At 48.0% G+C, this 21,440-nt stretch overlaps 2 protein-coding genes across 2 annotated transcripts; both read left to right on the plus strand.

The window, feature by feature from the left end:
* Positions 1-117: 117 nt before the first annotated feature.
* Positions 118-2,424, plus strand: LOC142589872 (uncharacterized). The gene has a single exon (XM_075701520.1). The coding sequence runs from the start codon at positions 574-576 to the stop codon at positions 1,732-1,734; it is 1,161 nt and encodes a 386-aa protein (XP_075557635.1). The 5' UTR covers positions 118-573; the 3' UTR covers positions 1,735-2,424.
* A 5,230-nt stretch (positions 2,425-7,654) lies between these two features.
* On the plus strand, positions 7,655-21,271 carry LOC142589873 (uncharacterized). The gene is made up of 4 exons (XM_075701521.1): positions 7,655-9,103; positions 10,598-10,708; positions 14,341-14,476; positions 15,239-21,271. Exons 1-3 carry the CDS (start codon positions 8,336-8,338, stop codon positions 14,461-14,463), a joined length of 1,002 nt encoding a protein of 333 aa, XP_075557636.1. The 5' UTR covers positions 7,655-8,335; the 3' UTR covers positions 14,464-14,476; positions 15,239-21,271.
* Positions 21,272-21,440: the final 169 nt, after the last annotated feature.

The raw sequence follows: 21,440 nt of genomic DNA on the forward strand, positions 1-21,440 counted from the left end.
TTATAAACGGCGGCCATAGATGGATGGATGCTATGGCCGTCCCCTTTGAAGTAGGGAAATGGGTTGCGCCACCAAGCCCTTGTTATTATTTTGCTTAATGTCCTAAGAAAAAACACACAAACACAAAGAATTCCCGGCATCGAACCTTTTGAACCATTACTGGGAAGTATTTTTGTACGCCTCCGTTTTCGGGGACACGTTTACTTTCCCCGTGCTATCCTTGAACCAGCCTGAACACAAGTGTTTCAAGGAGGCCAGACATAAAGTTTCTCACAATATCGTGAGAAACTCCATGAGGCCAGAAAGAGCCTAAAGCGGCAACTGGGTAGACATATCAATAAAGGGAAAATCCATTTATAGATCCATTTGTGTAGATATAACTTTACACTAACTCTATGTTCACATTCTAGTAAAACGTGTTCCATCGTTCTATGATCGTTCTCCTGGGGGATCAGCCATGAATCGGGCGGTAAAAAAACCATTATCATTTTTTATTGCGAAAGCAATACTGCTCGAGGTTTCCACTCTTGGCCGTCGTCCCGGAGAATCCACCATTGACCTTTAGCGTGACCTATGTGTGACGTCATACCAGCTGTGGAAAAGCGGGGCCCCAATTCCGCTCGTCGCGATCGTCCCAGCGAATCCCCCACGCGCCGCTGCCGTGGGGGAGGCGCTCGCTCTTGGTGGCGCAACCCACCGCCCCATCATAGGATAAAGAGCCCCGTTCCAAAGGGGACGCTCATAACATCCACCCCATCCATCCATCCGTCATGCCAGCTGTGGAAAAGCGGCCCCTCAACTCGGCTCGTCGCAGTCATGTCGCAGTCGTCCCAGCGAATCCTCCACGGTATGTCGGATGATGCGTATAAGGCGAAGCTGCAACGATGTGCTGCAGCTAAGAAGCGGCGGCGTGCGGAAGAAACGGATGAAGAGCGGGAACAACGTTTAGCTAAACGGCGTGCATATTATGCAGCCAGGCGAATGCGTTCAACATCTCTTGATCTGGGTGCATCTACAAGTATCACGCATGCTCTCAATGCTGACGCGACTTTGGCGACATCTGATCGTTCGGCAGCAAGCCTTATGAATGCTTTAAATGGCAACGTGACTGCATCTACACGTTCGATGAGCAGTATGGAACTCTACAACCTGAACAGAAGACGACGACGTGCTGAAGAAACGCCTGAACAGAGAGAGCAACGCCTTGCCAGGGAAAGAGAGCGAGACGCTGCTAGGAAAGCGAAACGCGACGAGTCGAGGAGAAAGCGCCAAGCGGAAGAATCACCCGAAGCGAGAGCTCAACGATTGAAGAAGCGACGAGAGAAATCTCTTGCCAAGGCTCGTCAACGTCAACGACGTGAAGAGCGTGCGAGAAGAGTCAAGGAGTGTGAGCCCGCAACTCGTGAATTTCACAAACGCTTTACAAACAATCCCTTTGGCTGTGTGTGTTCTGTGCGTGAACGGTTGTGGCATAAGGACAAACTTACACCGGTAAGCGAACTTATGTTCCCTACTTTGAGGAGGGCTTACCCAGAGTTGGTTGAGCAAACGTTAGCGAGTGCAGTGGTGTGTGGCACGTGTAAATCCAGTCTCGGAGAAGAAAAGATTCCACTGTACAGTGTGTCTAATGGGTACGAGTATCCGCCCATGCCAGAGGGTTTGCTGCGGTTGAATCCTGTAGCCGAACGGTTGCTGTCTCCCCGCATACCCTTTTACAGATCCGCAGGCTCATGAATTGAAACTGTGTAAAGTGATGAATGAAGCTGTGTAAAATGATTGAGAATTTGGAGAAGCAGCTAAAGAGTGAAATGGCGAGGACAAAGGAGGAACTCGAGAAAGAAAAAACGAGACGCGCAGAGTTTGAGGAAAGGGTCGACAGGGAGTGGGCCTCAAGAATGGAGGCTGTAGAGCGGAAATGGAGTGAGGAGCGAGAGAAAGGGCAGCAATTGGAAAAACAATTGAAAGAGATGAGAGAGAGAGAAGCTGAGAAGGAGGCACAGCAGGAATTGAAGGAAAAGGAAGCGGGAGGATCACCCAGTGGAGCAGAATGGGGGGCGGACATGTTAACGTGGGGACCGCGGCAGACAAAGGCACAGAGGGATGAGACGACAGGAGGCAAAGAAGGCGAGGAGGCAGGGAAGACCCAGCCGACAGAGACAGGAGGGAGGCAAGATTTGCTTGAAGACAGAAAGGTCTGGGTCGTTGGAAGCTCCAACATATCGCGAATGCAATCAGCACTCCTCAGAACAGTGCAGTATGACAGACGGGTGAAGGATGAATGCATGCCGGGGGCTCGATTCGAAGCTGTGGCGGAGAGAGCCAAAAACAAACTGAATGATAACAGAGAGGGAAAAAACCTGGTAATTTTGCACGCTGGGGTGAATGACGTCCTGCAGAATAGGGGGCGAATGCTGGACAGACAGATCCAACGACCTCTGAGGCGGTGCACATTGCTCTGTGTACTGTCCCAGAAGTCAGGGGACAGGGCCCTTTCATTGAAGAACAGGTAGTTGCGGCCAACGTAATGATTAGGGAGTTGGGGCGAGCCCTCAGGTGTGATGTGGTGGAGGTGAACAGAATGATCGGGGGGAAAAACTTCCCCCCTTTCGGCCCGGATGGCATTCACTACACTACACCTGTGGGATGGCAGGTAGGAACGAGGGTGGGTCGTAGGGCTCATGCTTTTTTGCAGGCACGCAAGGCAACCCTGCATGCCAAAATATAAAAGATAAAGGACAGGGGAGGGGGGGCAGGACAGGAGCACGGAGGAGGAAGAGGAAGAAGGCAGTAAATGTGGGGTTCATAAACATGCAGGGGGGAAGAAATCGCATGAAGTGGGACGAAATAGAACAATTACAAACGGAAAATTTTCAGGTATATGGAGTTGCCGAAACCCATTTAAGAGATGAAGAGCCACCATTCATTGCAGGATACACCTGGGTAGGATGCAACAGAAAAAGGAATGAACGCAGAGGAGGAGGCCTTGGGGCGCTAGTGAAGGGACAGGACTGGGAAAGGGTAAGGGAGAGCTGCAGTGAGCACATGTGGCTCAAGGGCACCGTAGGGAATGTTGAGACAATCCTGGGAGTTGTGTATCTGAAAACGGGGAATGAGTCGAAAGAGGAGAATGCAAAACATTTCAAATGTATGGCCAAGGACATCAGGGAGTTAGCTATGAAACGGGAGATAATCATCCTAGGGGACATAAATGCACATTTGGAATACTTTGACGGGGCGAAAGATGCAACAGGGCAGATGTTAGTAGATTTTTGTGAGGTTCATGATTTTGTAATAGTTAATACTGAAATTAAATGCGACGGGAAGATAACATGGGAAAGAAATAACACCCACTCGACAATTGACTACTGCCTAATGTCCCACAACCTGTATGAACGGTTGGGATGTATGGAAATTGATGAGGAAGGTACAAAAAGCCTGGGGAGTGATCACAAACGAATCAAAATCAGTTTTGGAAGGACAGTACCACTGGTAGAAAATAAAGAAAAGAAAGGGATGAGCAAATTGAATGACAGGCAGCTACAAGAAGTGGCGAAAAACATTGAAAGCATGGTATCCAAGCAACCGCAAAGGGCATGGGCACCTTGCAATGAAAAGAGAAGCATTGGCATTAATTCAAGCCAAGATAGCAAAAGTTGGGGTACAGTGGTTGTTAGAGATACGAAAAAAAGATAAGAAATTTTGGGAACACGTAAGGCAACAGAGTAAGAAGACAGAGGTGGTTCAGCACTCACTGACCACACCAGAAGGAACAAAGGTAGAGGGAGAGGAAGCTCAGGCATGTATTAGGTTAACAATAGAGGAAGCATTTGCAGAGCCAGTGGGTAGCGAAATGGAGAACAATGACAACAGCAGGACAGAATTAGAGGAGGAGAACAGAGGAATGACAAGTAAGGAATGGGACAGAATTGAACACAAGGTCCCTGTAGGAACAGCGACAGGACCTGATGACATACCTATGAAATTGATAAGCATATTAGGCCAGAAAAGTAAATTAAAATTACGACAACTTATTGAACAAATAGTAGTAGGGGGAGATGTTCCACAGGACTGGAAATCAAGCAGAATGATATTAGTTTACAAAGGTAAGGGAAGCAAGGACAACATTAAATCCTACAGGCCAATAACTGTCACATCAGTCATATACAGAGTAGCAATGCAGATGGTGAAAATGAGTATGGAGGAATGGGCAGAACGTGAATAGATCTTGGGAGAACTGCAGAATGGATTTCGAAGGAACAGAAGGCTAGATGATAATTTATTTGTTATAACACAGTGCATAGAGATAGCGGCAGCCAGGCAGAAACCGCTATGGATAGCTTTCTTAGACATTAGAGGAGCCTATGATAATGTAAACCGCCAAAAGTTATGGAGCCAGTTGAGGGGATATGGTCTAGATAGAAAGGTGATTGGGTTCCTACAAGTTTATAAAGATAATGAGGTAGAGATAACATGGGAGGGGGAAACTACAAAGCCAGCTAAAATAAGAAGAGGTCTCAGGCAGGGCTGTCCATTGTCGCCCCAGCTTTTTATGATTTACATGAGCCAAATGGAAAAGAGTCTAGAACAGAGCACAATAAGAACTGACATAAGCTATATGCTGGAAGGGCAGAAGGTAGCTCAAGTACTAGCCGGACTGATGTATGCAGATGATATTGTACTGCTGGCTGACACCCAAGTAGGGCTACAGGAACTGATGAGCATATGTGGAGAGGAGGGGGAAAAATTGGGACTGCAATTCAGTAGAGAGAAGTCTGGGATAATAGTATACAATGAATAAAGGGGGGAACCATTGGAAATACAAAGCACTAAGATTGATAATGTTGAAAAATACAAGTATTTGGGCATATGGCTAAACGAGGGCAAAAAGTACTTGGAAGAACATGAAAAAATTATGATTGAAAAAGTGAAAAGGAACTCAGCTGTAATGAAACACAAGGCACTATGGAACTATAATAGGTACGAGGTGGTTAGGGGCATATGGAAAGGGGTTTTGGTACCTGGCCTCACATTTGAAAATTCAGTACTGTGCATGAAATCGGAAGTTCAGGCATGCATGGAAACAAGACGGAGAAGTGTAGGCAGGTTGGCCTTTGGAGTGCACGGGAACACCCCTATGAGGGAGTGCAGGGGGACATGGGATGGACGTCATTCGAACGTAGAGAGGCAATAAGTAAGCTAAAATATGAACAGAGACTCCCAGCACTGGAGGAAAAAAGGTGGGCAGGAAAAGTGTACAAATATCTATACATGAAAAATTTGAACACAAAGTGGACACTCAGAACGAGGAAGCTGAGGAATAGATACCTACAGCCGAGGGAGGGGGTCCAACATGGTTCTAGTGTGGGAAAGGAGGTGAAGGAGACGGAAAGAAAAATGTGGGAAGAAAGAATGCTCGGAAAGCCAGCGCTATCTATGTATAGGTCACAGAAACAGGAGATTAAGAGAGAGCTCTTATTTGATAACTCGCGGGGCAGCTCACTATTATTCGAAGCTAGGACGGGGGTTTTGAGAACGAAAACATACAGGGCTAAATTTACGTGGACCTTTTGTGCACAGCTTGCGGAGCCGAAATGGAGACCACGGAGCATATAGTGCTGAGATGCACAGACCTTCGCCCGACTCTGGCAGAGGCAACAGTGGCAGATATGGAAGGGGCATTAGGTTTTCCCGGGGAACGAGGGCAAATAGACGAGAAAAGAGTGGCAGTAACGAAGGGGAGGCTAGACGATTGGTGGATGAAGTCAAGGGAGAGATAATACCATAAATCGAGGAGATAATGTTTTCTATACTTTTTTAGATAGTTATTTTGAGGGGAGGAGGGGAGTGAAAACTAGTTTGAAGAGAAGGGGATATAAAGAAAGAAAAAAAAATGGGAGGAGGAGCAAAAGGCTAGGTGGCGCCAGCCGCCGCCCGTTACAAAGGGTTTAGCCGCAATCCATCCATCCATCAAATTGGAAAAATGGTCAATCATTTGTATTGGCCTCGAGCTCCACCACTGGAAAAGCTGGCGCCACCGTCGGCGTGACGTGCTAGGAGGGATCACGTGGACATAGCGGCCGCGTCGGCTGCTTCGGGAGCGCCGAAGCGAGCTGAAAACGAGTTTGAATTCCCTCGTACGCTGCGGTCCTCATTTAGTGGCGAAGTTTTCCCGCTTCGAGTGTCTCCTTTACAACGCTTGAAAGCACTACAATAGGTAGTGGCTACCTTTGAAGGCGCACAACATGGTAGGCTACTGCTCGGTGCCGCAGGGCCGGACGCGCGTAACGGAGGCCGGTGTCAGCCTTATTCACACGTAGCCGCAAGACAAGAAGCTGCGTGAGGCTTGGCTCGCGAAACATAAAACCGGCTACAGTCATCGGCTACAACTCGGGTATGCAGCAAGCACAGACGCGAGGAAGATTTCTGCTACGGCGCCCGGTCTGCGATGTTCTGAAGACGCGCACTGAGACGCTCGCCCGAGTCTGCTGCACGACTAATGTCATGACGGTTTGGTCTGTCAACTTGTCGATGCTACAGATACTGGCAAATTCAGTGGATTGGAAAGGCAGCGGTAAGAAGCACATTTAAAGAAAGCATGGCACATGGTCATGTTTGTGTTATGAATTAATGCACTGCATTACAAAAAAAGGAGCAGTGGGATATTGAACGCTGAGAACACCGATAAACATACAGTGCGACGCAACTCGAGAAATAATATTCAAAGGTCAAAGAATTTAGAAGAAAAAAAGATTGAATCGTCGCGACGGCACATCATAGTCCCTGTAGGCGTCGAAGTCTCTACAATGAAATTATTTTTGAACCGCTCTGATAACGCCCACGCAACAATGGTTGCTTGTATACTGTCAAATGCTCATATTCTGCAGCCTAAAGCTCATGGCACGGTGCGAAAACGCGCACGCGGCGAAAGCGAAACAGTGCGCGGACAAGCATGCAGACGCGTAGTCGGTCGCTGCGAATCTGCGCGATCGCTGCATTGGGGCTTCTTTAAAAACACTATACAAGAGTTATACAAACACTATAAGAACAGATTTCATATAGTTTGCTCTCAGCGTTTACCTACCTTTCACGCAAGAAGCCGGTTCGGGAGACTCCATCGCGGCGACCGCGCGCAGTGGCGTTCACTGTACGTATTCGGTAAAGAGATAGCGTCTGTAAACGATTGTGTGCTTTCAGTTTGCCCAAGATTACTATTTAGACAGTAAACAACTTCTCTCGTTTCGAAAGTACTTACAGAAATGTCCGGGAGAGCTCGCGCGTGGTGTTTTCAGTGAGCGCTGACAGCAAAACCTATGAGTAGCGTGCCACGTGATCCCTCATACTACGCCAGCGAGGCGCTTCCGATAGATGGCGACTCCGTAACTCCTCGCCGCCAATACACGGAGGAAGGAAACTAAGGAGAGGCCCTACCCCCTCCGCGCGCTAGGAGAAAAGTGTGGTGGAAATGACGTAGTAGGTTCTCATATATTTTTTGCTGCTTTTTCTTTTTTTTTGCTGTATTGCCATGCCTTTTGGGCCACAATGGCGGCGTTGTTATGGTTTTGAGCGCTCACACGTGTTGCTCTGGTAGGTTTCGTGCCGTGGCAAAGGCGCTGTGTGGGCGGGTTTGCGTTAGTCACCGTGTCTTGTTGCGATGTGTTACCTGCACCGTGCTCTGCCGGATGTTGCGCGAGCGCGCGCGAAACCACGCGCAGCGCGGCGTGGTTTCGCGAAAGATGTAAACAAGAGAGGAGGGTGGCCCAAAAGGCGGAGCATCGCCATGAGCAACGCCAACTTCCGGCTTCACTTTTGCTTCACAAAGAGTGACGTCAGGGCCTCTCCTTAGTTTCCTTCCTCCGTGTTTGTTTACAACGGTAGCAAAACTATGCAAAACAATAAGCCAACGCCTCCTAATAAGCTTTACTAAACGAATCGCCAAGGGCGGCTTAAGTAGAACCAGGGCGCAGCCAGGCCTAGCTAGCCCAGCTTTACGGCAACAAGGCTTTAGCTACCCAACAAGCATCGTACCTCGCTTTATAACTACGGGTTCTAAGGCATGCTGATCTCGCATTGAATTGCAAGGAACTTCTCTTTGAGTTATAAATTATGTCCGTCCTGATTTCGTTTTTTCCTACGAGGGTTACTCGTAGCAGGTTTCTTTTCCATTGCCGCCACCCACGATTTGCGTTTGACCTTCCTTGTTGCCATGTTGCTGACCATATAGAATAAAGAACGGCAGCAGTTCGCGTCGCAGCAGCGCCGTCGTTTGTACTGGTCAGATCAAGTTTCATAACATTGGTAATGACACCGGGCTGCATAGAGATGAGCAAGTAGCACAATGCTTACGCGCACTTTCGTTTTCGCTTTCGGTTCAAGTTCAGTATCATCATCAGCACTTTTCTATGGCTGCACTGTGCGAGGATCTGCTGTGGTGCTAGCCCAAGATTCGAGCTCAAGTTCGTCCAACGTTCACCCGAAGCGGCGACCGATGAGCCGCGAGGTCACCGTGAGTGAGATTACGTACATCCTGCACTTGCCATGGAACGCGCATTGCACGCCCTCGGAGACAAGTGGACCAACGCACGGCGACGTTGGGGACGAGGCCGGCGGCGTCGCGAGCCCGCGTCCTACGAAAGCGAGGAAAGCTCCGGTGGACGCCGAGGAAACGAGGGCCAGGCGCTCGGAGGGTCAGCTACGCCGCTGGCAGGCCCAGCGCGAGTCCCCCTCCCCCCTTGTGAGGCCAGCGCCCGCTGGACCCGAGGAGAAGAGACGGCAGTGGGCCGAAGCTCAGCGACGTCACAGGCAACTACAGCGCCAGGCCGAAGAAGAACGACGACTGCGGGAAGGCGCCCCACCTCGAGCTGGAAGAACTCGTAAGGACCCCGAAGAAAGGAAGAAGCGACGTGCCGAAGCACAGCGGCGTCGCAGGCAGGCCCGGCGCGATGCCGATGAAGAACGACAACTCCGGGAAGACGGTCCATTGCACGGCGAAACGCTGTCGCCCCGGGCCGAAGCTCAGCGGCGCCGTAGGCGTGCCGAGCGCGAAGCTGCCAACGCTGGCGTTGGGCAGCGCTTGATAGACGATCCCTTCGGCTATACCAACGCGGTCAGTAGCTTGCTATCGCCAGTCCTTTCTTCTGCTCGTCGTAGCAGGGGAACAGCGCAGGAATCTGACAGGGACGAAGAATGGCGCTGTGTGTCTTCTTTCTGCTTTTCTTTGTTCTTGTCAAATTGTTGCGTTGTTCCCCTGTTATGATGAACAGTAGGCAAACCTAACTCGAAACGCTCCGTTCTGTTGCCAGCTTTATACAAAGAGCCTCTTAGTTTTCAATTCCTTTAATACGGAAGCATTCTCTGTGGTGCTGGACTGGTATTTATGGGGTGACCGATGTCGTAATTTCTAGAATGAGGTGCGCGGCGCCGTCTACAGATCTTGCCAACCACTGATAACATGATGGGAAGCCTTTATACACACGTCCACAACATTTTTTTTTTTTTTACACATGAAGGCTCCCTGTAATGTGAGAGCAGTGGGTGTAAGAACAGTGGCCGGTGACATGCCACGAAAGACGTCGTAATGATCATAACACGTTTGCATGTTTGTGACCAAGTGTAATTAGACATGCCCTGTGCTTGAGATGCAAACCAGTCTGGACTGCTGCATCGAGAACAGCTCCAAAATGTATTGTGAAGCATGCAGCAACATTAGCAACTTGTGCTGAATGGGATAAGCGATGTGTCAACAAGTACAGGACAACAGAAGTGAGTGAAGTGGTGTTAGTGAGACATCGTCAATGGGAAAGTGTGAAGTGGCATTAGCAAGACATTATGAAGTCACTCGTTGCCAAGCAACGGCTAAGATTGCAAAAGGGATATCAGTGGCATTGCAAAAATGTGAAGAGTGTTGGCGCGTGGCTTGACTTGGTAATTCTCAGTGTTCAGGAGTTGTGGGTACCTGCTGTGGTTGCTTGTGTCTTCAGCGTTGCGCTGCTAAGGACAAGGCCGCCCGATTGAATCGTGGCCATGGCGGCCGAATTTTGATGGGGGTGGAATGGAAAGACACCTGTGCACCATGCATTGAGTGCACACTAAAGAACCCCAGGTGGTCGAAATTGATGCGGAGCACTATGGCGTGCCTCATAATCAGATCATGGCTCTGGCACATAAAACCCTAGATTTTAATTTAATTTCAAGGTCTTGCAGGGTAAATTACGTGCGTGGAATCAAAGAGCACTTCACAGTGCATCAGTTTTTTTTTTAATACCCTGAACAGTGTAAAATGGAATGCAGGACTGTAGGGCAGATAAGGTTCAAATCCAACTGGGTGATAAGTATTAGCCATGGAGCAGCTGTGTAGAAGTGACATTTTATGCCACGTCAATGCCAATGGTAATGCCAGTGTTTCCAAGGACGGTGCTTGCCCCAATACTAACCCCAGAATTTCTGCATATTTTTCTTTTCTTTTTTTTCATTTTAGGGAGACATACATAAAATTCTTAGACAAGAGGGTAGCATCCAAATGGTTAGATCTAGTTCAGTCAATAAATACACAGGTTATTTTGCGTCGCGGGTGTCTTATGTGAGGTCATTTATCCTGCAGGTTGGTGATGTCATAGATGAAAAGCTGTCGGCATGCAACACATCCAAGTCAACAAGTACCACCTTCCACTGGGATTCATGGCTAAGTTGCAATGATAAGCACGTTGGCGAGGTGAGTCTCTTCATTGCATGCTTGCACAATATGCTACCGTTTCTTGGCAACTTTTGATGCGGCCAATTGGTTTTGCCTCAAGGGAGGCTAAAAGAGATAACAGTATTAAGTTAGGTTGTATTGGTAAATCACACTTCTGCGTTATGCAGTTGCTACTCTTGCCATGAGATGAAGCTTTGTAAGCCAGAAAAGATGCAAAAAACACGGATTGGTGATGATACCATGCAGCTCCTGCACTAGCTTGCTGTGACATTGGCAACTCTGATATCGTCTCCTCAAACATAGTTGATTGTATGTGTATAACCTGCATCTTAAAAGAACTGAAGACACAATCTAATAAGCTTGGAGAACTTGTTGCAAGCCAAAAGAGCCCAGTACGATAAGAAGCAAAGAAGTTCTACTGTGTAAATTTATTGCACTGACTTATGGAACAAGTATTTTTGAGCAGTCCATGCTTCTGTGCTAACTAGAGCTCTGATTCCAGGGACACGTCTCGATTTCAAAAAATGTCGTTATGTTAGTGTCAGCTATGTATATGGTTTTATTAAGCTTGCTTGTAAATTCCAGCAAGTCGCAGTTTCCAGCAAATTTGTCGTCTTTGAATTTACGTTGGGTATCCGAAAAAATTACAAATTGCCCCAGTTGTCCAGGTTTTCTGTAATGTTTCCAGTGGTTTAATAGACAGGCTTGTGCTCGCTTTGCCACTCAGCTGCAGTTAATATTTTTGCCTTGTCAGGCAGCACTAGTGGTTTCCTCTGCTTAGTATTTGGCCATGACGGCATCCAAATCACTTGCGCTGTAAACTGTCACACATTTCTTCGGAATTGCAAGAACTGTGAAAGTACCACATTTATTTAATGTGCGTCATGGGTCATGTGGAGCCTGCCGCACTGGTTCCCAAGAGCTATGCGTGCTTTTAGAAGAGCTCTTAAACCTAAAGGTTGGCCTTGTCACAGCTACTGTGTAGTTAATTTTCACTCTGTGGCACTTGCCTTTGAAACGTCAGAAGTTTGCCATAACTGTACCAGATTATTGCATCTTGGCATGGAATACTTGGCATCCTGTGTGTACTATACCAGGCTGTGAAGTAATCCAAGCGCTATCGATGGGGCAGATTATAATATCCTGAAACATTGCATGTGCTGATCCCCTTCAAGAAACAAAAGCAGCATTTGTTTTGGTCCCTTTCAGACTTTTTAGCGCCTTCTCTGTGAGTATTATACGAGCTTGACATGGTGTGGATGCACTTATAATGATGTGGGGCTTTTGTTCTCTAGCCAGCTTTAAGAATATATTAAGGAGAAAAGGCACAGGTTGGGCAAGCAGCGTATTGGGATGTTCTTAACGTTTTAACAGTAGAGAATGAGGTAGTTGTGGGAGGCGGCGCGAAAGAGTAGCATCCATGGCCACGGTTCATTTAGACAGGCCAGCCCTGGTGCCACTGGATCTCGGGAGCGGCAGCTACTGCTGCTTAGGTTGAGCGTGCTAGTGTGTTCTCTTCTCATGCTATATTCGTGAGCTGTCTTTTTCACTAGTTCTGGAGGCGATAGTCGCACCGCCACAGGGTCCCCTTCCTAGTGCGAAGCATGATTAAAATGTTTGCAAAAGGCTCGCATATTGCCCGCTTCTTGGCACATGCAGGGAGTTCAGCATATTGAGGGGAGCAACGCTGAAGATGGTGTCGTCGAACAGTGTGCAATAGGGGCAGTGGTGGAGAACTACGAGGGGTGCTGTGCCTTGTTGCCCTTGCTGATTCATGCTGCTTCTCCTTTTCAGGTGCGGGTACAGTTATGCAGCAGGGGAGTGTATTGTGATGATTAGCAAGACTGTGGTCTTGAGATGGCATGGTCAATCCAGCCACTCATTTGGTGTGTAATTTGCCAGGGCTTTCGTCAGAACGGCATAGAAAGCAGATGCTGTAGTCATTGGTAGTGTCGGGTTCCCACAATCCGAGAGACATGTACCAGTAGGCAGCACTGGTAGTGTAGGTTGTGAGTGAGGTGCAGCAACAGTGATGTCATGGTGAAAAATCACAACGTGTTCTCATAGATGCCCGGGCCTGGTAGAAGTGGGAGTTCTGAAAGAAGACCGTCTGGCAGCTCGCGACTTGCATGGAGATAGTGCAAGTGTTGGTTGCTCACGTTGACGTAGAAGTGATTCTCGAGCTGAAGAAACCAGATAGCAGCACTATCTGGTTTCTTCAAAGCTGCTGAAAGCTGCTCCTGCAAAACTTCGGTCGGCTATGTATCCACGGAAGGCGAGAACGCAACATCGGAAGGCTCGCCTGCTGCTGCTTGCGGCGTAATCTCCAATGCCGATAGTGTCAAGGTTGTGATGGTTGCTGAAGGCATCACCAAAATTGTGCTTGTAGCGACGCCATCCTGCGTAAGGGAAATTTGTGCCTAGTGCCTACTGGAGCCGGTGGGAGAGCCTCTGAATTAATAATTAGTGATGTGCCCTAGAATGGAAAGCGAATTGCTTGCGGGAGCGTCTAAGGAAGGAGAGTGGCAGGCCGTAGTGTAGCTGAAAGTGCTTGTGTTTGGCCCAGCGAATTTCTTGGAAAGAGTCATTGCCCAGCTGTCTTAGAAATGGGGAGGTGGCTCACGGACTGAGTAGAGGTTTGGTGCTGGGAGCTGGCACGTGCTGACGATCGGTACGAGTGGGCGCAGGCGATGTGGGACGACAAGACGTGGAATGACGCGACAGTTTAAATGGAGAGATATGTTGCGAGTGAGTGCTCTAGGTGGCTTGGTTGAGCAAGAACAGGTGCCCCCAAATCCTTGGAAGTTGGGGGCCGGGGAGTGGTAGCCGGAACCTGGAACTTTGCTGATACGGAAGTGGCTGTCCAGCTGGATGAACCAGATGTCTAGCATGTTGATGTAGAATTTCCGGACACGCTACAACCACGGGACTTCTGCCAGACCGCATGAGGCCACGTCACTCATGCCTTGATAGAATCGGTGTGTTGATGCTGGCATGGCTGGGCTCATTTGTCTAATGTCACCAATTTGTGGGGGTCGTGGCCATATAAGAGGAACGCATTGGGGGTATTAGCTGTAGTTATTGAAATGTAGAAAATAATAAAGAAAAGCAAATGAAAGTTGGGCAAAAAGATAATGTGTCGCCGGCTCCCACTGGCGACATCCTTTTCTTTTTGCCTGATGGCGTCATGTAACACGTGATCTTAGGAAATGGGCACCTGGTTAATAAACCCTCACTTGCTACTTAATGACATCAAGGCTGCCAGAGTTGAGGCCCTCGCAATTGATAAACGAGAGAAGAATTCATGATTAACAGAATCAAGTCTATCAGTTCCCCTTTCTCCAATTTATGGGAGGCGGCACGAAGAGGTAGCTGCCGCAGCCACCATTATTTAGGCTAGCCAGTCATGGTGTTGCGGGATCTCCGGAGCGCCCAATACCGCGGCCACTCAGGTTTGTTCTGTTTGTCAGAGAACGGCAAACATTTTGATGGCACCAAAAACAAAGTGAACATATCTTAGTGCACCATGCGCTGTCCCGGAACGTGTGCCATTTTTTTTTTGTCTTGTATCCAGATTTCTTCCAGATTGTAGTAGTGGTTTCGTTCAAGTTTTCTCAACTCTAGTGATAATGTAAGTGCTCACCCTGCAGGACAATGCCTTGCCTCAGCATGCCGATCAATCTTGTCAAACGGAACACCACATCACTCTAGTCCAGTGCGCAAGATTGCACGTTTCAACTTGCTGCATTGGAGTCCAAGTTGATGTCTCGTGACTGTGTTGTTAAGGTGAGTGCACAACACAGGTGAATGGCTGTATGTAATAAGCCAGCATAGTTTCCTCCTGTGCTTTGCCCATCAATGTGAGGCAGCCTAACATTTAAAGTTAAGCCTGGGGACATCAGTGGGATACTTGCAACCATTTTATTACAAATTGCTGTGGTCGGAGGCTGGCTTGAAACGCAAGCATATTGTTTGAGCATCATGCGTTGCTCCACAAATAAGTAATCTCCTGTCATAAAACAAGTACTCCGAGTTTTACAAAAGAGGTTTACAGAATGTAAATTTACAGTAAGACCTCATTTACGCGTTTCATTTTGATCTCTTACACTTTAGTGCATTGGTACTGTACAGTTCCCATAGGTTCATATGTACTAGCTTTCCTGTTTGTTACTCTAGCTGCTGCGATGGCATACCACTGACATATCATTGCCCATTGGCAGTTGACCACTGCATGTGTCAGTTTAGTAAAGCAACATATTTTTGTATATTATGTATCAGTATACCCTCAAGGTCCACGGGGTGTTACAGAGGGTGTGTGTACAAAACATTTGTCAAATTAAACAACATAGGAAGTAACACGAAAGGAAAAGCATTAGTTGTTTGTACCAGATGCCTTATTGCGCTGTTTACTGAGAACAGAAGTTTGGGCTGTAAGTATTTAAAATTATGCACAGGCTACATTGTTCTTGCAGGAATAAGTCGAGATCAAAACTTGAAAGTGGGAAATTGTGAATGTCAGGCTTGATGTGGTCATATTCATTTTCGCAGTTCCTGCATGACCAGGTTGACAGAATGAAGAAGCTGCTCAACGCAACAGTGGCAGCATCTGGGTGGCCTCGGGGGCACACCTGTCCATGACGACAGGAAGGCCTCCCTCACACTCGGACGCAAGAGCCATAAAAGTGGCAGAAGCAGGCGAATCTTTTTGTGCAGTTTGGTGGCTGCACTGTTCGCATTTGATGCCACAACTTTTCACTACTTTACCATGTGCATGTGCTGCTGATGTCCAGTTTATTGAAAACTGTGATGTTTGCCAATACGTAATTTAATAGTCTTTATCCATTATCAAAAGTATGAAAATCAGGGTTTCTACAACAAGAACAAATTTCCTCGATGCCATGGCATGCAACCTGAAAGTGAAGACTTCCATTCGAACTGGCATTGCAAACGTTGCAGTGCTTCCGTCAATTTCAGGTTGTCGGTATGAATTGCCATTAATTGCTTTTTTTTTTTACTGAAATCCTGTTCTGTGTACCTTAATCGTGGGTGCATCTGTATTCATTTGTGAACTGTAAATGATGTACACTACCAGTGTGGCTTTGCTGTACTGCATAGCCATAGTCAATGAACATGTGCAGCCATTGGGCTGTTTTACTTGTTCTTGGGGCACCGTTGTCATAGCCAGGCTAACCTGTCAGAATCACTGACTGCAGCTGCCAGCGGCGGTGGTGCTGTGAGATGAACCGTCAACTGTCTCAAGGCACTTTCAAAACTGCATTGGGCTATCTGTGTTACATCCACTCTTAAGCGTTATTGGTGTTCCGGCATGTTTCTGCAGGTGCATTGTTCTATCGCATTTTGCACTGCAGCATTGAATTAATATCTTTATTGATCGGTCCTTGGCCCTGTTTAGTTTTTTATTGTGACCATTAACCTTAGTGTACACATTGTGAAACAACTTCAAGTTCACCTAGATGAGATCAGAATCTATAAGGATGTGCAGACTAATGCGTTTAGTACAGTAAACGATAAAATTTGCTCTTGCAAAAACACACGCATGCATGCACTGCTAGAAAGTGCTGGCCACAATGGCATGCTCATACTGGACACCATTTACAATATTTGGGCCAAATGTTTACGTTCGAGTGCAGTTTCTGTCTTGCCTTCTGGTTAGCCGTGGCAAAGTGTAAAACTTTTGATGTGGCAAAAAAACCCACCACACCCCCCTCCCCCAATCAGCCCCTGCCACCTTATTTTTAGCTGGTTTGCTGTGACGGCAATTCATACGTTGGAACTGTCCTGTCTGTCAATCATTCCATTATGCTGCTGCTGTTGTGGCATTGTCATGAGTTCATTACTTCATCCTAAGATTTACGCTTTGCATATGTATGGCAATCTGAATACTCATATGTTAAAGACAGTGAAGCTGTATAAGTGAGCTCACACTCTTCGGTGGAAGCAATAAGTGTCTGTTGGCAGTTCTTATGATCATTCACCACCAACACCCTGGTCATACCTGCCTTGGGTCTCCCATGCAAGCTGTGTTGTTGGAGCATGCTGTCTGCTTTCTCCACTGCAGCTGTGTGAACACCTAGCTGACCTCCAGTGAGAGGTTGGTATAATGCGACATGAGAAAAAAAGGACGAATTACTGGCTAATGACAACTGCGCAATGTACCGTATTCATTCGAATCTAGGCCGATAGTTTCTTCAAGTTATCATATTCCAAACTCTAGGGTCGGCTTAGATTCGAGGATTTAAAAAACGCGCCAGTTTTTCATTGAAACTGCTAAATATGGTGCATAGCTAGTGCGATCTAGAAAAGTCAGTATCGCAGCCACTACTAGCCTTGCCAGTAGCCAACCGTACACAAACGAGGTCGCCATTTTGACCTTTGTTGTGTCCGCCGTATCGGTGTGCGGCGTGGTGTTATCACGATGGCACCAAGCAGGAGATGCCACTACAGTGCCGCTTTCAAGAGAAAAAGTTGATAGCCGTAAAGGCATTGTCGAACCTTCAAGCCGGGCGGGACTTTGGCGTCGATGAGAAAAACGCCCGTCGTTTCAGGGGACAATGACAGCAGGTCTTTTCGTGCGCCGCGACGAGGATGGCATTTAGCGGACCAAAGAAAGGCCGTCACCGTAAAGTGCAAACAGTTTTATCCGTCTTTGTTCGGACGCAGAGAGCAGCTGCCCTTCCAGTGACAACAGAAGTGCTCCATGCGAAAGCTAGAGAACTTTCGAGGGAGCGAGGCCTAACGCCAAAAGATTTCAAAGCCAGCCGGGGCTGGCTTAAGAAATTCATGAAGCGCTTCGGCTTCAGCCTCCGACGTCGCACTTCAATCACCCAGAAGCTGCCAAGCGATTTCGAAGAAAAGCTGATAGCTTTTCAGCACTCATTTGTGCTGCGAAAGAGAGAAGCGGCAGGCTACCACCTTGGGCAAATCGGCAACGCTGACCAGACGGCTATGTATTTTGATATGCCAGTGGCATACACCGTGGATGTCAAGGCTGCCACGGAGGTGAAGGTGCACTCTGCAGGCTACGCGAAGGAGCGCGCAACTGTGATGCTGTGCTGCACAGCTGATGGACATAAACTCCCTCCTGATATGATATTTGCTATATGCTGATATGCTCGAGAAACTTTCCCAAGAAATGTCATTGTGCGGGCAAATGAGAATGGGTGGATGACGGGTGTGATGGTGGAAGAGTGGGTTAAGATTGTGTGGCGATGGCGTCCAGGAGCCCTTTTGACAAAACTCGCTCCTTGTCGTTGAGTCTTACTGTGGGCACTTGACCGACAACGTGAAGGCTGCGCTCGCCCAAGCGAACACGGACCTCACTGTCATACTGGGCGGCATGACGGTCCAGTTGCAGCCACTTGATGTCTGCATCAACAAACCTTTCAAGGATCTTCGGAAATATTACACTGACTGGTTGACTGACGAAGACCACATGCTAACAGCAACGGGCCGCATCAAGCGTGCATCGCTATCGCAGCTGGTGGGCTGGGTAGCTGCAGCGTGGGACGACATCCCAGGTAATTTGATCGTGCGCACCTTTAAAAAGTGCAGCATATCTAATGCGCTTGACGGCACTGAAGATAGTGCACTGTTTGAAAGTGACAGTGACAAGGAACACAGCAACGAGTCTAGCAGCGACGATGACGTTGAATGAGCTCTGCACATTCAGATTGAATAAATGCTGTTTGCATTTTGTGAACGCTGTCCTCGCTTTTTTTGTTCGGCCTACATTCGAGGTAGTATAGTTCTCTCTCTTTTTTTTTTTTTTTTTTGCTTTGAACTTTGGGGGGTCGGCTTAGAATCGGGGTCAGCCTAGATTCGAGTAAATACGGTAGTTGTCAACTCGAGTTGTATGTACGCTGTGGATATTGCATTGCCACAAAATATTAACTGACTGTGGAGATTGCATTCGCCTATTTCATTGTGGTGCTGTAGTGCATCAACAAAATATTTACTGGCTGTGGGGATTGCGTTCATCTATTTTGTTGTGGTGCTGTAGTGGAGCATTTTTTGGGCATGTGGGCCACATTGCGACGAGGTCTCTTTCAAACTTAATGCGCATGGGCTGCCGCTTTCCCTTTCTCTTTTCCCTGAGAGCACATGTACAGCAGCAGGGCCATATTACCTGAAATACACTCGCTGCTCTCCACCCCCAACGCGAACCAGGGACTTACCCAACTGTTCTTGTATATGTGGGAACTCGCCTGGTGGTCTGAGCTGACCGTGGGAGTTGGGATGTGGAGAGAAGTTCTCGCACAGCAGCATGCGTGGTGCATACTGAATTCCGATTCTCCTGGGCAACCTTATTGTTGGCTGGCCATGCCGAGGGTCCTCGACCCGAGGTGGGTACGTACCTGTCCACTGCTTCATTTCTGGAGGCGAGCGTCCACTTTGGGCACATGCAGCATGTGCCATTTAGGGTGCGGATCCCCATACCTTCGTGGTGGTATAGGAGACTCCCAGTAGAGCACATTGTAATAAAGACCACAAAGTTTGTGCTGCCACTGCCAGTGCGAGCGCCCGCTTTTTTCCCCTGGCTTCAGAAGCCAAAAATCTCGTGGATCCATGGCTGGGCGGCCCGCCATGAGCGACAACTTTTGCGGTGACTGCCACACATTGGCTGAAAACAACAAAGAGGGAAAAGCATGGTCCTTACCGCGATGTGTCGAAAGCCAACCCAGTGCCTTGGCAGGACTAGCCGTCGAGGTGCCATCACAGCGAGGAGAGAGGAAAAAAGAAAACACGAAAAATGGGACAGTCTTATGTTCACATAAACATTGGTTCACATCACTGACCTGGTTCGCCATCTCTGATGGGTTTCTCTGAAGCACCACCAAAATGATATGTATCTCTGCCTGTGCCAAGGTAAACAATTCCGAAAGACACCTGCTGTGATACCAGCTGGCCCGTCAACCACATGTGTTCCAATGCAAGATTGATGGGCTGTTGCCCATTGGGACTTCGCACTGTTGAGGGTGCCTATCCTGCCTCCTCTACGTTCTCCGTTTACGCAATTGAGTCTGTCCCATACATTATTTCTTCGTGGAGGCGGAGTCTCACTGTTCCTAAGGTGTGTTTCTACAGAGCATGCCAGAGAAACTTCGTTCCTCTCCAGGATATGATAGAGTTCCTCCCATTTTTGTTCTTGTCTACCACCCTGAATGTTGAGGTAGAATATTTGTTCCCCTATTATACCGCTTTTTTTCTTTCTTTGCTGCCTTTTTCTTTCCAGAGCCACAAACTCTGGTTGTTTTTCCCATTATATATTCCTGTTGTGAGGTCCGTTCCCTATCCACTGCTCATATGAACTATCTGGGCTTTCACATTGAAGGGCATTGTTCCACTAGTTCATCTGGGCTTGCTGTCTCCATCTGCGGGTCATTTTTGCTCATGTGGAGGCTGCCATTTGTAGCATGACCTGTCCTAGGGTTGCTGTGAAGAAGGCAACAGGCTCTGTCTTCTGACTGTGGTGGTTTGCCGGAGCCTACAGTTGTATTTGTAAAGAAAAGCACAGTCTCCTCCAGACGTCGCCCTAGCTCCTCAGCCGCACTAGAGGAGTATACATACCTGCCCCTGCCGGTACTGATGTACTCTCTTTGTGGCCACCAATTCCACCCTTGGCCTCAGCTCTTTACAAGTTGATCTTACAAATTCCAGCAGTGGCAGCATTCATGCATTTCCTGCCCAGTTTAGGCTTGGGTATACCATAGAACAAAAAACTATGCTTTGTATATCTTTCTAGCCATGTCTCTAGTCTCACCCGAAGCTGTACTGCCGAGTCTTCTGGGGTTTCTAGCTCATGCATGATGTCCTTGTAGCCAGCGTGAATCACCACAGTGGCTTTCTTTACATCCCAGGTTTCCGAGCTTAAGTCAATTAATGTACAAAAATCACTTTAAGGTTGTGTATTCTGTGGTTCGGAACTGCACAGTGTATGTTTAGAAAAGTTTATTTCAACAAGAGACGATACAAACACCGAGTCACAATCATGGCACAATTCCACCAGGATGATAACACGTACAAAGTACTGCACTTGACCGTGTGCAGAGTGGATTGTTTCGAGTGACGTGAGATCTCGTCCCTGTATATGAAGGCACAGCGAGTACTCTTGAGTCCTCAATCGGCGCCTCTCTGTGGTTGCGTCGACGCTGGATTTCAACCCTGAGAGCTTGCCGCAGAAGTCATGTGCTTTCGCCGCCCTTTCCTTTTAAGCTAGGAGCTGAGAATTATGAGCCGCCTCATCTTGGTTCCGATTCTTCGTTGAAGACTCAGTCTTCTTCACACTGCTGTCACTTCTCTCCTCTACTCCGACAGAGCTTGATGCGCAATCATCAGACTTGGGTGACCACACCACCTGTGCAGCGACTGCCTTAGCACATCCGTGATCGTCTCCTCCCTTAGGGATTTCAGGCATTGGTAGGGATTCGGTTTGGCTTGGCTGCTTTAAACCCGCCAGCTCCACTTGTAGATCTTTCCTCAGCTGGCACTCCTTCTGAAGCTTGATCTCCATTATTTCCCCGTGTTCGTCTCTGAGGGTCTGTATTTATGCTCTGAGATGGGCTGGGCTGGGGGGGGGGGGGGGGGGGGGGCGTCCCAGTTGTCCATCGTCAGACACCACCACTAGGTCTGCTTAGCCTGCGAGGCCATCTCAGTGCTAAGAAGGCAGATTTCCTCGCGCTGATGACATAGGTAATAGTGTGCCACTTCGGCTTCCTCGATTGGCTCAAAG

The sequence above is a fragment of the Dermacentor variabilis genome, chromosome 8 (assembly GCF_050947875.1).
Source record: "Dermacentor variabilis isolate Ectoservices chromosome 8, ASM5094787v1, whole genome shotgun sequence".
Taxonomy (NCBI): Eukaryota; Metazoa; Arthropoda; class Arachnida; order Ixodida; family Ixodidae; genus Dermacentor; species Dermacentor variabilis.

Coding starts and splice junctions, on each gene's coding strand:
- LOC142589872 (XM_075701520.1), top strand. CDS start 574: ATGTGTGACGTCATACCAGCTGTGGAAAAGCGGGGCCCCAATTCCGCT.
- LOC142589873 (XM_075701521.1), top strand. CDS start 8,336: ATGCTTACGCGCACTTTCGTTTTCGCTTTCGGTTCAAGTTCAGTATCA. Junction 9,104..10,597: donor CCTTCGGCTATACCAACGCG/GTCAGTAGCTTG, acceptor TTTATCCTGCAG/GTTGGTGATGTCATAGATGA. Junction 10,709..14,340: donor ATGATAAGCACGTTGGCGAG/GTGAGTCTCTTC, acceptor CTCACCCTGCAG/GACAATGCCTTGCCTCAGCA.